Source organism: Solea senegalensis, linkage group LG14 (assembly GCF_019176455.1).
Source record: "Solea senegalensis isolate Sse05_10M linkage group LG14, IFAPA_SoseM_1, whole genome shotgun sequence".
In the NCBI taxonomy this organism is placed as follows: domain Eukaryota; kingdom Metazoa; phylum Chordata; class Actinopteri; order Pleuronectiformes; family Soleidae; genus Solea; species Solea senegalensis.
In genome coordinates this window covers 5,979,434-5,994,870 of record NC_058034.1, presented here as the reverse complement: position 1 = coordinate 5,994,870, position 15,437 = coordinate 5,979,434, and the positions used below count along the sequence as shown (strand labels likewise).

The window sequence follows — 15,437 nt, the reverse complement described above, 5'->3', positions numbered from 1 at the left end:
CATTTCATCCGTCCACTTCAATCAGTCATCAGTCATTCACACCTCCACATTTGCTATCTTTTGTTTGGAGAAAAAAAAATTGAAATCAAAGATTACAATGTGGCATATATTTCTTTCTTTCTTACATACACACACATTTACCTATTGGTCCAGTCTGTGTCCTGTAGGAGGATCATATTATGTTGATACAGCTCTGCAGAACAGACACTGACGTACTGTAAACAGTGGACTGCCTCTCCATCCTCTGACTCTCCTCTGTCCACGCAGCTCTCTGTGCTTCTCTAAAGCCAGCTGCGACTCGATTTCCTGGCCTGTGCCGCGGAGAAAAAGGCCCTCAGAGCTCCTGGCCTCCTGACAGCTCTCATGGAGGTGCCACCCACACCTTAACCCACCTCCATCTCTCTCTCCTCTCTCTCTCTCTTGCAAGCCAAACCTGAGCCGCCTACAGAAGCGGCCCTGTTATGCACTGATGCTTTTTATATCATGTGTGCCAGTCTGTTATTCAGCCTTGTTTTGGATCACCAGCTGAGAGCCACTCAGAAACCACTTTTACACATTCTACATCATGGCAACTGAGTTAAATATAAACTGAAAAATACTCTTTTACCCGTTCAACATTCCGGCCTCTGCATTATTTACTATGACCACGTTATTGCATGTGACATAGCGGTATGATATCCACCTACAGTATATTGTATGTCCCTGTTTAGTTGTCCAGAACATGGCATGCAGACATGTGTTATCAATCTGTGAAGCCCTCTTCTCAGAGAGGCCAAGTTTTCCACAGCAATTATACGGGAATCTCTAACAAAGTCCAGCAGAGCAGAACAGGGTTAACTTACCAGCTGACAAACGACTTTGTTTCCCACATTCAACAGCATCAGAAATGTGTTTAATAGGCCTTATTACTCAATAATCTTCTCGTTTTCTATTGTTATCTTTGTTAAATACATCAACGTGTCTCCCCAAAAATATAAACAATTCAAACACCAAGAAAAACAGACCTTTATAACATGACCACCATGTTCGCGTTTATCCAAGGGGGTTTTTGAATAGAATTTATAGGACCAATTTCTGGGTGATGTAATTCCACCAAACTTGTATTAAAATGTCATCATCACCATCACACTTACAAGGTTTTCTGAAGTGCCAGCGATGCTTTTTAAACTTTTGCACATGTTTGGAAAGTAAGATCTAAGGAAACTTGGGGTAATAATGTAGTGGTACCCTCTGTGATGATGAGGGACACTCACTCGGCCTATTCAAAGAAAGGTACAGTCGTATATAATGTGCCTTGGCCTCCTCGTGACGGCCTGGTGCCAGCTCTGCTCTGCTCCGCTGCCAAACAAGACCACAACGTGGGCCTCTCTCTCTCTCTGCCTCAGCAGCAGGCACTTTACTATTACAGCTATGCATGGCTGACCCCAGACCTACCAGCTGTTCACAGGCACCGTAAATCTCTGCTTAGTGCAGTTTTTTACAGCTGACCTCAGACCAGCTTTACTGTCACTGTCAATAAAAGACTGTACTTTACAGAACACTTAGGGGGAAACATGTATGCTACTTAAGGCATAACATCAGTCTTATTACTACTTATTACTACTTATTACTTATTTTGTTCACACAGCAAGTACCAGTCAACAAGAGTGAGTTCCTTTTTTGTCGTCAGTCCCTCTGAAATGTAGTGTTCAGTAGTAAATAGTCAACCAACATATCAAAGCTGTGTTCATAATGAGCTTTTTTATTTAAAAGCACATGTATTACAGCTTAGTAAATTTTGCAGAAAAGAAAAACAGCATTGCTTCTATTTCTTTTGTACAAAAGCACAGGACAATACAAAAATACTAATATTGAATTTTAATACACAATTGTGGATGAATGCATATTACAAATGTAACTATAACACTCTACAATAGTTTAGTTACCTAGATACAAAAATCTGTCAATCGATGCTTTTTAAGCAGCATTTTCATAAAGAACACAGGTCTGTAATCATAGTGGATATATCTAAACATGTTTAACAAATATCTTACAAGTTAATTTTAGTAATCTATACATTATTTATATATTTATAAAAAAAAAAGAGAGAGAGAGAGAGCGAGAGTCAAAACGGCTTTGTGAAATGATAGGACGGACTATACGGCGAGAAAGATGTGCAACATGGCGGAGTGTCTTTTTGGAGGAGGATTCTTGAGAAGCCGGAAAATAAACAAGGGCTTGTGGTTGTGGTTCTGTACAACTGATAGTGATTATACATGACATGGCTATAAACATACAAGGTCAGAGATGTTTTTTTGTTTAGTTGTTTTCTTTTAGCAGAGAATAAAAATATTAATTCCACAGTTTCTGACACATTCACCTGCTCTCTCACTCTCTGACACACACACACACACACACACACACACACATGGCACAGCTGACAGTGTGTGCTTCATTTGACACACAGTTCATCAAGAGGGTTCTTTTCACAGGGCGCAGCGCTCATACATATTTAAACACACAATGTCCATGTACAAGCACAAGTGTAACATACAGTGTGTGTGTGTGTGTGTACAGATAACACACACACACACACACAAAACATCTATTGCCAATGAGTGATTGGGTGGGTGAGAAGCCCCTCCCTGCCAGCAGAAAGAGGCTCAATCATCCCGAAATAATGTGCCAGCTTAGCTGTAAATCATCACCCTCTGCCAAGGCGACAGACCACGCCCCTTCACCCTGCCCACCCATCCTCTACCCTGTGAAGGAAGATAAACAGATGGCCCCAGCACGAGAGACTGGCACGGCACAGCCACGCCTCCTGTACAGGTGCTGAGGCTGGGAGGGTTGTGGGATCTGTCTCCCTCCTTCCACAGAGCATGTCCCTGCTTTACTACATCTAACCCTCAAGAAATGCAACATCCCGGGTTTAGGCTGCACTGACAGTCCACTGCAAAGAAAACCTTGACGTGCTGAATCTGGAGAGAGAAGTACACGAGGACACCCAAAGACCTGCCCTGGAATATGTTATAAAGGCCTTAAAACACAAGTGTATGACGCTTGCAGGAGCCTCCAGGAAAACATTGACTCTTATTGAACTTTATCTGGGTGTGAAGTCTTGTGAGACGATCGATCCAAGCTCAGGTTCTAGGGGTCAGTGTTTCTGTCTCAAGGACATCAGCATCGTAAAACTTTCTTTCAGTCGGACATCACAGGCAGCAAGTGGTGATAATGGACAACAGACGTTAAAACAGTGCTATAAGTTATACTTCTCTATAATGTAAATATGTCTATGCTGCTATTTATTGCAGTAATATCCTTCCCGTAGCTAAGGAAGTTGTTGTCCTATGGTGTTCCAAGGCCACAGAGAGTTCAGAGAGGAGGCATCACTGAGACTCCCTCCCTCCCTATAGGCAGGGGTTTGTCTTTTTTTTTCTTCATTTTGTCTATTTTCTTTGTTTTCTTCACAAGGGTTTTTCCCTTTGTGTGGTTCCACCTCTGTCAAACCTCCGCACCCTCAACTCTGCCTGTCAAGTAATCAAATCATTAATTCATTTTGTCGTCTACCTTCCAATTCGCTTGTGTTTGTGCTCAAAACAATGGGCTCACATGTTGATTAGTAGTTAACGTAAAAATAGTAAATAAAAAAAATAAGAGTGAGAGTGGTCTCTGCTGTGCAATTCTCAAATCTGACACCCTGGCCCACAAGGCGACTGGCAAGGTACTTGGGGAGGAGGATGCCATTTGAGAAGCAGCTACAGTCTCTCGTCGCTACATTCTACTGTCCGATGGGAGGCAAGCAGCACTGTGATTGGCTCCTCGGTCACAGGAAGGAGATGTGGCTTCTCTCACACCATGTTGTGGTGGTTGTTCCTCTCGATGATGTCGGACGAAGGCAGCAGCTCCTTCTTGATCGGGGAGGGTGGGGGCGTGGCCGGCTTCACCCGGGGCTTGAACAGATCTGACACGTAGAACACCTGACGGACACACAGAGGGAGGGCGTGGTCACAGTGTATCATAACATATCTGTGGATGCATCACTTCACCACAGGGGAAACCAGGCACTGCACGCTCTTATGTTCTCTCTGTTTATGGCAGACGCTTTAATACAGGGGTGTCAAACATACGGCCCGGGGGCCAGAACCGGCCCGCCACAGGGTCCAATCTGGCCCACAGGATGAATTTGTTAAAATTTCACACTAATCTTAACGTAATGTCAAATGCTCCAGATACCCGTGACTAAATGTTTGTGCCTTTATAGATCCAGTGTGCTGTGTAAATAGTACATTTAGGCATGATATTGTTGAAATTGCACTTATATTTTTCAAGAAATGTCATGTTTTGTAAAATTATCCTTCATTAAATGTAAAACAAAGGAGAAAAAACAAAGGAGTTCTTGTTGTTCATAGGTTATTATTCTATTATTTTGCTATTTTTACTGGTCCGGCCCCCTTGAGATCAAATTGTGCTGTATGTGGCCCCTGAACAAAAATGAGTTTGACACCCCTGCTTTAATACAAAGGGGAAGTACGGTATAGACCTTGAGTTAGGCACAGGTGTGAAATTTAATCTACACATGTATACTAAGATGCTCGTCGCACTGTTTTTGGAGAACCACAAAAAAAAGTCTAGATTGTGGTCGTCTTGTGTTCCAGCACAAGCCCACATGATAAAGTTCAAGCAGGTGGTTGTTAACTCTGCAGACAAGCTTGTGTTACTTTTAATTTAATCTGGCTGACAAAGGGAAGCGAGTGAAGGTCGATAAACAGCAGAGTGACATATGCCCTTTTTCAGGCTGATTGAAATCTATACGCGCCGCCATATTCTGGACCATCTGTAAGTGTTTCGCCGTTGCTGAGAGGAGGCCCAGCAGGAGGGCAGCGCAGTGGTTGGGTTGTATTACTTTGCAAGTCTGTCGTGTGACACGTTTTATAATCTCAAACTTGTGGTCTTAGTGCAGCTTACTCATTTATAGTGTATGCCTGTAGTCGTTTTTTTTCAACAACGCCAAGAGTGAATTCCCCTTTGACATCACAATGAGGTCAGTCTGCCAGTCTTTGTAATGAATGAAGGGAACGTTGGAGGGAAAAAGCAGGAAAGAAAATCTTTCCCTGAGATCTTGATGACATCATGAAACAGGAAAATGAGCAGGGATTGATAGGAAGTGGGACCATGGAAACGACTGTACACTTAAAAAAGAAAATGATCGAGATTTGTCCTCCCATTTACTGCAAGACACTTCGGTGTCCGTCTTTGCTTGTTTGACGTATAATCCCTGATCTATTTATAAAACGCTAATAAAAGGTTGTCTCATTAGGCTCTCTATAGACACATTGTCTCCTATTATAGCTTGACATTTACTGACAATAAAATGACCTTCACTGGTTCACCTCTGACACCGATGACATCACACAGACATGGACAACCCCATGACATACAGCTGCTTTCATGGCGCATATAAAGAGACCCTTTGTCAGTACAGTTATCACGGTGTCATGTGTTCAGTACGTCATGCGTGTATATATGTGATGTTATTATGCATGTGCAGAGAGATATGAGGTTCAGTCATATGTCTGAGAATCTCCCGAGTCATCGAGGAATCCAGGATCACAGCGGGACTATGGACAGTGGTTATGGTTAAGTTGTAACCCTTTGTTTAAGCTGTCCAAATGAACGGAAGCCAATGTGGAGTCCACAAAAGAATAGCTACGCAAACCTGTGTGTGTGTGTGTGTGTGTGTGTGTGTGTGTGTGTGTGTGTTGCTCTGTTCAAATGCCATGCCTGACTCACAAAGACACAGACTGGAAGACAGGAAGTGGGTGGTTTGCAGGAAATGTAAATGTCTAGAGAAAAAAATAGCCCACATTACTCACAAAACCCCCCTTTACGTATATGAAGGGGGTGCAAATTGAATGAAACCCACAACTGCTTTTACATCAAAGTAAGTTCAAACCTGCTGCTCTGACTTTATGTTGCACGTTTACTTTAGTCCTGGGAAAATATTGTTTTTTTTCATTGCTTTATTATCATCCCATAATATGTGCTCAAATCATGCCTTTCATTGTATATGTGCACAAGCTGCGAAAACAACCGTGTAAATGGTGCGCAAACATGTCTGTTGACTGACACAGTTGACTTCCTGCTTCTACAAGTTCACTGACCACAAAGACAATGCTTAAGTATTTGAGACCCCCCACACCGTGCAGTAAGTCCTCATGTGTCTAACCAAGAACTGGGGAGAGAGATAGCATCTTCTCGCCTCGTCCTCCTTTTATTGCCTGGCCGCACTCCTCTCCATTGTGACAATGAACCTCAAAAAACAAAATGAGCGCTGCAGCAGCTTTCTCTCTCCGACAGCTGCTTCCTGCAGGCCTCTGGTCCTCTTGACCTTTTATTACGACACTAGTTGAAAACTAGGTCACTGCGTCTGATGGGAAGTATCAGGTAGGACAGACGGACGACTTTCCGTCGCGTACTCAACGACGTGTTTCATCAAATCTGCATCTATTATCACATGTGGACGGATAAGTGGGTTTGTGTGGTACGTTTAATAGCGCTCCGAGGGGAAACACTAAGATTAAAGCAGTAACAGTAGCCTGGGGAAACCTGAAATCTCAGACACGGTTAAGTCATGGAACAACATACTTCTCTCCAGACAAATGTGTTTGAAAAGGAAGAACTTTTCTTTTTTTTTCCACAAGACCGCATCACTAATCATGTGATATTTAGGGGCTATTGTTCACTACTGCACACTTGGGACTAATGTGCCAATCAACAAATTCCTCTAAAGTGCGCTTTTGTTCTTCAAATCACACTTTGTGTATCTGCTAAAAGTTTGGAGACTTTTCCATTCTTGCATGGAAGGAGCTCAAGTAGGAAGAATGAACTGCATAACCCAGACTGCAATGGGGCACTGGTTCATAAAGTGATTTATGAGGATTATTATAACAGATTCATTTCACAAGCTCTGACAATGGGAGAACAACCAGGGAACACCATCAGACATGACTGTGTGGTGTAGCTCAGGCCTTTTCTGCCCATGTGGTCACAGCGAGTTCCCCCTCCTCTGTCTGCTGCTCCCTCCTCTTTATCTCTTCCTCTTCCACACCAGCTAGTAATCCAAAGACTAATTCTCTCACTTGTGCCTGCTGCTTCATCACTCTTCCATTAGCAATTTGAGGATCACATAGTGGATCAGTCACCTTTGATTGTTGGTCACATGTTTTACATTTGTTGTGTTTTATTGTTGTGACATCGTGTTATGATTGCCTGCGATGTTTTCACATTTGTTGTGAATATGTGTTGCGTGTTGTACACGTGTTTTTATTCAACACGGATGTTCTCTGATTCCAGCCCAAGGACAACAGACTTTTTTACAAATTAGCATATAACTCTAGATGAATAAATAAATGAATAATAGTGGACAAGCTTATCTAAGGCTATTGAACCTGATATGACTTGAAGTGACTTGTGAGCTCATGCTTTGAAGTGTACACTTTTAACCTTGTCTTCCTGTAAGGATCTAAAGATGTTCACACTTTCCTTTTTTTCTTTTAAACTTGCAGTTGGTAGTACAAAGACGCAAAGTCTTTTTGACCTCCTCTATCCTGCTTCCACTCATCCTCTGTCAGGTCCTTTCGGCTCCACTGCTCTTTGAGGGGCTGAAACAGTCGAGCTAAAGTACTCACAGATGTGCATTTCCACTGAGGACTGGGCAAATCAGAAAACGTGTCAGGGATTGTAAAACTACCCTCATTGCTTGATTGGCAGGGGTTCGACTGTGCACACACACGGATGTGAACAGTGTGTTAGGGTGTCTCTGTGAGCCTAGTGGAATAGTTGAGTTGGATTAAACCCACACTTGTCTGGAGCCAAGATGCAGAAAAAGGCTCCTCTCTTTCTGTCACTTCCCTCCCTTCTCTCCTCTTGGCAGATGTGCCCATTTGAGCTCATGAGAAATGAAAACATATATTTTATTTTTCAGAGCTGATGTCGTCCAGGAGTTACACCCAGTGAGAGGGGCTGTGATTGTGCCACAGCTCTGCTGTCTTTTGTTACTGATTACAGCTCATAGGTTCGTGTTGCATGCTTCGGTAAGCCTGGCATTCGAGGACCCCGCTGTGTCGTGCGTGATTGTGTGCGTGAGTGTGTGCAAGTGTGTATTTCAGCTGTGCCAAGAGCTTGCTGAATTTTATGAATTTAATCCTTTCCACGTTGATGATTTGGACCCTGTAAAAAGGTAAAGGTTTCTGTGTGTGTGTGTGTGTGTGTGTGTGTGTGTGTCCTCGCCAGTGTGCGTTTAAGTGTGTATTAGTGTGTCTTTCCATACTTTTCCCAGAGGCAGCAGAGTTTAGAACCTAGCCTGCTGTGCTGTTAGAACAAGCGCCGCCAAATAAAAAACCCAAAATAATTAACAGCTTCATTCCTGTTTCAAAGGACTATACCCCCCCCACCCCAGCCCTTTTTTACACTCCTGCTATTTCCCTCTCAGCCCAAAATTCAATTTTCCTTGGCTCCATCAAGCGCCGTGTAATGATGAGGGTTACGAAAAATCACTGGCAACTGCTGTGACGATATGTCACAAGAGTGGAGAAGAAGGTTGGATTTACACCGATGCACAGACACACAAAAACACGGACACACTGTGAAACGAGGCTTTCAAGCAATGTGTTCCTCATTAGAGGGAATCAGACTCTGCTCACTTCACTGCCTGCTCTGTTTCTTCTTTTCCGCAAAGGCAGAAAAAAGGTGATAAAAAGAGCTCAGAATGTGGAGGCTTTCTGAAATGTGTCCCGTGTCAGGTGTTGTTGTGTGTTTTGAGCATGCATTGTGTGCACTCACTATGCAGTAGGCCACCAGGGCTCCCTGCACAAAGCCTGCAAGGACATCGGTCGGGTGATGCTTGTGGTCAGAGACACGTGATAGGCCGGTGTAAAACGCCATCATCAGCATGGTGAACTGGAGCAGCGGGCGGAGGAGGCGAGCGCCGCGCCATGTAAACCTGGACTGAAGATAGAACTGAAGAGAAGGATGGAGGAAGAGGAGAACAGGAAGACGTTATTCATTTTGTTCATATACCACAGTAGCAGGCAGACTTACTGTGTGAATGCTTTGACGTCTAAGATTTCATGAAGTGCAAAGGTAAAAATGTGTTTTGACAGCAGCAATGCTCAAACACACCTGGCTGAATTTCTGCCATGAAGCTAATTAAGTTTTACACGGGTTGCACCTGCAGTGTGTGTGTGTGTGTGTGTGGAAGAGATAGAGTGTGTGTTATTACTGTATAAGAGGTCTAGACTGAATCAAAAAGGTCAGGCTCGCCAGACTTAAAACACTAACAGAAACGCACACACTCGACTGCCTGAGACCCGGACATGACTGATTCATGGTTCAACATCCCAGCTGTAAAAACAGCACGGCCACAGAGAGCCACTGGAATACATTCACACACGCGCGTGCACACACACACACTGTACATGTAATCTGCACTTGTGCTGGGATGAACTCTCTTATCTTATCACCCGTGTATTAGAGTAAACATAAGACATAGTGGAGGCACCCCCCGCTGTGACGGGGGAGAATGAAAACAGGAACAACCAAGACCATGGCCACTTTTTAAATCCACGCGGAGTGGTGAGGTCAGCCCAGGTTTCTCAGACATCCTGTGTTGCTGTACCACTCATACCCCTCACTTCCTGTCTCTCACACCCAGAGACAGAGAACCTGGGAGGGCCGCCGTCAGTCAAGGTCTGCCCAGCCCAAACCTCCAGACTTGTGTCTTATAATCAGCTCGAGCTAACAATACATACAGACAGCCACAGCGCCTCCCACTAATCCCTGTTCACTGTGAGCCAATGTAGGTATGGCCGAAAAACTCCCTGACACTTCCTCTATGAAACGCTATCATTGTTCTTCTCCTTACGGAAGCAAAGGAAGCAATCCCTCCCATCCCTCCCAGTCCTGTTCTCTCCTCCCTGGCTGGGATGTTTAGACTTCAAACTTCCTCTGCAGTCGTTCTCAGGTGGCGGGTAAGAATTTCAGATAAGTGCTTTTTTTTAGTCTGACGTACTGCAGCCATTAACGCAACATCCTAAACCTCTCAATTTCTCAAGGAAGCTTTGTTAGTGGACGCAGTCACGAAAACGAGCACTTGAATGCAGTCTAAACACGCAGCTACAGTAATGCACCGAGCAACTGTGCAACTGAAGGGCAGTGTGTAAACTCAGATAACTGGTTTAAAACAAATGTCTTACTCAGCAAAAGCAAAGACAAAGTCATGATTAGCAGTTTGAGAAAACCTTCTAAAATGTCTCCTCTTTATAGCTAGATTGAGGCATTTGCCTTTCTGACCCGGGGGCCAGCTTTCCACACATTTGCATATATGTGTCTTAAATAGTTCGCTTGGAGAAAACAACAATAAAACCAAACAACAAAAGGAGTCCCAGTGGATTCCCATGACAGAGGAAGACAAGAGCGACACAGAGTCTGGTGGTTTCTGAAGGAATCCGGCTCATTTCATAAAGATCATCTCGCTCGAGTCAGAGTCAGTGTGTTAGATGAAAGAAGAACACGACACAACAAAGTGAGAGAGAATGAGACAAAAGCATAGCTGTGGTTAAGTATTTATATCACCAACATGTTTTTTTTTCATTAATTCATCCACATGTTGTCTGCCAAAGTGATAGCAGGCTGTCTAAAAGGATAACGCACAGTATTTCTGCACATTAAACAAATAAAGAGGAAACTTGAGTGTGACACATGAGCGCGCACACACACACACTTGTGGCTGCGGTGTCGCTGTATAGCATGCCATGAGGTCTGTGCCATATATCTATGTGTTAAGTCTCAGCTCTGACCACATCAGACACAGTCACTGTGCTCCGACACGCTCTGCAACAAACAGAGTGCTTCAGCATCACAGCGTGCCAGTCAGCCGAGGTGTGACAAGGTGGCGACTGCACTGTGAAAGTGCCGATGTTGCATATTTGATATTTGATATTAGTTCAATTTTGCTGTGCTGAGCGTTACTGCAAAAATATGAACTTTTATAATGCAAGGATGAGGATTTTAAGATATGAACGGTTTCCAGTTTTGCACTTTTTTGTTTAGAATGACAGAAGACACAGAACAATGAAATGTGATTTATCAATCGGCTAATTTAGAGGTGAGGAATCTGAGGAACAAGAAGAAAAAAAAATAAGCCTCAAAAACAAGAATCCTTCTGACTTTGTGGGGCGGTTCTGTTAGTAAAAACATCACATGACTGGTTTTCAGCTGGTAAAAACAAAACATGCCACAGATTCCCTTTTCCACTAGGAATGCTGCCACTGTGGGCAGTGGCACTTTGTTTCAGGCTGGTTTTATATTCCAAAACATTGAGTAGTAACTGCTGCTCCTCTCCTTCAATCATCCCGCTCTCTTCACTCCAGCGTCCTCTGGCTACGGTCTGGAGCTTGCCACAGCTGGAACACTGGTCTCTGACTAGTGTGTGTGTGTCACTCTGTGGTCTGGACGCAGAACATCTATGTTCCCTCTCGACTTTTTCCCCTGCTTTTAATTCATCTCTTTTCTTCGGTCTGTCCGGAGTTCAACCAGAGGCTAGGGAACACCCAAAAACACTTTCACTGCATAACAATATATTAAAATATACCAGGACTAACTGTCAGCCAAGTGTCAGATCTGAGACCGCACCGAAGCTAAACCTTGACCAGCTCAAACCTAAATATTAGACTCATTTCTGCAGTCTGTATAAAGCCTCTTTCACACCAAATGAGTGGGTAAACCTGACCTTTGTGGTGTTACGTGAATTATGATGTCATGAATCCGCCAGAAACAAATTATGTGAGAGAAGGACTGTTTCAACCGATCCAAATGATGAAATAAAAAGTATTAATCGCTCGTCTCAAGTTGTAAAAAGTAAGGTTTGCAACAAACGTGGATGCTTACATGCTAAGTACTGGAAGATACACAGGTTAAAATAGGTTTTTAGAGATAGTTTGGAAATGTGTGGTATATAAACCCAGGGAAGAGGGGGGTAGAGATAGCTGAGGACCCATAAGCTAACAATTGTCTCTCTGTGTGTTATAACAGCCTGAAGCGTCAAATGTCTCCGCGGTGCTTAGTCCCACCAGACACCCACAACAGGTGGAGAGAGATGGAGGAAATGACAGAGGACAGGAAGTGGCCGAGCAGCTGCTCTGAAGAAAGACGTTCATACTTTCTTAGGAGTAAAAAGGACGATAGCGCACAGATGACAAGGCAGTGAATCTCCAATGAGAGTCAAGCCTTATTTCCACGACGCCCTCTACAATCTGTAAGCCATTGTTTTGTTGGCTCTCAGCATGTGTGTGTGTTTGTTTTTAGAGTGTGCGAGCTGGGTTTTCAGGGTTACTTACAGCCAGATAGAGCATGGTGAACATTGAAAAAGATGCGTGTCCTGAGAAGAAGGATTTCCTGTGGAGAGAAGGATTGTCTTTGGTCAGTTTAAGCAGTGTGTGTGTGTGTGTGTGTGTGTGTTTGTCTATTTCTTTGCTTATTTGCTTGTTGACACAAACCTGGCCTCCTGAACGTCGCTCTCATCACCAGTGCAGGTGTAGTTAGTGATGTACCCCAGGGAGCAGTTGATGGTGGAGAAATCTGGTCTACACACGTCTATGAAGTGGGGTCTCATGCGACCCACTGACACCTTAGCGATGTCTGTGAAAGACTGGCTGACGGCACAACCAAAGAGAAACACTCCCATCTGCAAGACAACACACACTCATAGTTTATTAAATATTTATACACAGGTGTCCCTCAAATATAGCAACGGTTAATCGACTTGATAATGCAAATTCTTTTCAAACTAATTTGTCTTTTCAGTCATTTTACGCTATAACAACAACTTATGTTATAGCTTCATGAGAAACTACTGAATGTCTCTCTATTTTCAGTAGGAAAAGTTGACCCCTTACAAAGATGGGTATTAATTATGCAATCACTGATGATTACAAAAATTTAATCTGAAGCTGTCGTTGCAGGCAAGAGCTCAGCATCCTCACCAGTTTATTAGAGAAAACATATCTTACACATAAGCACATCTTAAACATGTGGAGAAATCAGAGTGGAGTACAAGGGAAAAGGGATGATTTGACAATCACATGCTAGTAATGCCATAAAAACACGACTGGGTGTCTGACCTGTTTATAGAGAGCTGCAACATATGGATTCCCAATGAAAGACTTGGTTCCTTCATGGAGCTGGTGAATCCTGTAGCATTCTCCAATCACAATCTACGAGAGAAAATGTGTTATCGGGATACACGTAGATAACAAATGTGAGCTAGAAATGCAGCCATACAGTGTGATCGTGGCACAGAATCGTGCAGGTAACCATGCAGTACAAAAGTAATGTTTGAGTGCGAATCATGCAGGAAATCTAATTTAATTCCAGGCTGAAGTCAAAAGGTGGAGGAGCGTTGATGTGTGAAGGCCAAGACAGGAGGGACAGAATTAGTACGACTGACTGACAGACAGACACATAGAATGAGCATGGCCTGCCTTTCCGTCAGGCAGTGTGGATGTCGGGATGCGGGGATTACGGAGAAGTGATGTGATGTTCTGCTCAAAGGTATGTTACAGTTTTGTATTAAGGACATGAAGGATGGTGAGATGGGGAAAAAGGAAAAACATTAACGGAACAATAGTCTAAAATGACAACTAAATCATAATAGACTTGACTTTGGTATGAGGAGGATTTGCATCAGGGTAACCCTGATGCAAATCCTCCTCATACCAAAGTCAAGTCTTGGCTCAAATGGAGCGGACTAACCCTGACTCCTCTGGAATTCCACACAGGTGGTTTTGAGTAACGTTGGGCCCCATGAAAAGATCTCATGAGGAGGCTTCTACCAAGCCAGCGCTCAGGGCAGCGAGATGTCAATCATATTTCTACCACCTGGGGTATGTGACTGACAGACTGGCTGCTCTCCACCACCACCACATCTCAGCATCTCGCCTTCCTTCCTCTGTCCACACAAGGCAGAAACTGTGGGGCCAATGAACAACACCAGGACTCTATATGTACGTACGCGCGAAGGTTCGGTGTTTCCCAGACACCGCGTTAATGCAGAAATTCACCGTTTGCGTATGTGCATGAATTGTGTGTGTGTGTGTGTGTGTGTGTTTTATTTGGCTTGATCAACACTGCGTATCCTGCCTGTTGGGTGGTCAGCTGGCAGGCTCACAGCCAGAACAAACAAACATTGTGGTATGTTAGTTTGTGTGTCTGTTGTCAGTGAATTGTTCTGAACTAAGCAAGAGATAAAATCCACATGAGGCTGATACAGCTCACAGAGGTTTACTTGGGTTGTCAGAATTTGCATTTAATACCTCTCCTCCCCTTCTTTATCTCCTAGTCTTAAATGTGACTGGCATCCATGGGCTTATTTTAAAAGACCCCTGGTACTATTGTCACTGAGATGCGATGGATTTTCTTTCGTGACACTGAAGCGAGCATAGTTCCACCGCGTGTATTTGATTTTAGCTGGCACGCCATCAGCATCTGCCCGGCAACACTGGCTTTTACTCTGTCAATTCAACTCTGTTACTATTGTAACCAAGCCATTTTAAATGTGGCGCAACAATATCCCCTATTCTGTTCTCAGTGGAAAACAGAAACAGAGCAACATTCCCGCCTTGAACAGTCTGCATACCAACAAATCTCAGATTAAACCACAGGGCTAAATAGCTGTCTGATGGGATTATTTGGTTCATTTGTATGCATGCTTACAGAACTCTATTTTGATGTTGCTAACTTTGATTTCCCACAGTGGAAACACGGACTTGGATAGTCTGAGCAGTGGTACTGTTGGGATTTCCCTCGCACTGGAGATAAACACGAGACCCAACTGGAATCTGCTACCAGTGCATGGACTGTATATTTGTGTGTCGTGTACATGTGTGTGCATGTGTGTGTGCTTTAAAGGAATGGTGCCGACATGGCAGTAGACGCCGCTAATGGAACACAGCTGTGTGAGACACGCCAGCTTTGCCCACACGTGAATATGTGAGGAAAATAACTACGGCAAGCTGGTTTCAATAAGCAGAGGAGCTGAGCTGTTACAGTGTGTGCATGTGTACGCGCATGTGCGAGTGTGCCCACCGAGCTGATGGCAAGGAGACGGCAGTGAAACCGTGTCTCAGTCTGGGAAGTTATGAGGGGGCTGTGCCACTGAGACTCCTGGGGCTGTAAAGATCATCTAGATTGACCACGTGGCACTAATCGACATGCCCACATACCCCACACAATATCATTACATGTTTCCTCTGACCCAATCTAATCTCCTGACACAATATGTGAGCTATTCTCTTTCTGGAACAAGAATCAAGTCATGGGAATGGGCTGTCACCTCAGGCCATCAGCGCTGCAGGCATGGGAGAGAGCATTGGTGACACATTCACCCAAAGTAATGTTGG

At 43.9% G+C, this 15,437-nt stretch overlaps 1 protein-coding gene across 2 annotated transcripts in view; it reads right to left on the bottom strand.

Moving 5' to 3' along the window:
- Window positions 1-1,721: 1,721 nt before the first annotated feature.
- Window positions 1,722-15,437, bottom strand: part of plpp3 (phospholipid phosphatase 3) — a 28,853-nt gene continuing 15,137 nt past the window's right edge. For both annotated transcript variants that reach the window (XM_044043672.1, XM_044043671.1), the window contains exons 3-7: window positions 13,161-13,253; window positions 12,537-12,724; window positions 12,378-12,435; window positions 8,824-9,000; window positions 1,722-3,959 (exon numbers count right to left, since the gene is read on the bottom strand). In XM_044043672.1, the coding sequence (XP_043899607.1) occupies window positions 3,831-3,959; window positions 8,824-9,000; window positions 12,378-12,435; window positions 12,537-12,724; window positions 13,161-13,253 (645 nt within the window). In that variant the 3' untranslated portion in view covers window positions 1,722-3,830. The remainder of the gene's footprint in view (window positions 3,960-8,823; window positions 9,001-12,377; window positions 12,436-12,536; window positions 12,725-13,160; window positions 13,254-15,437) is intronic.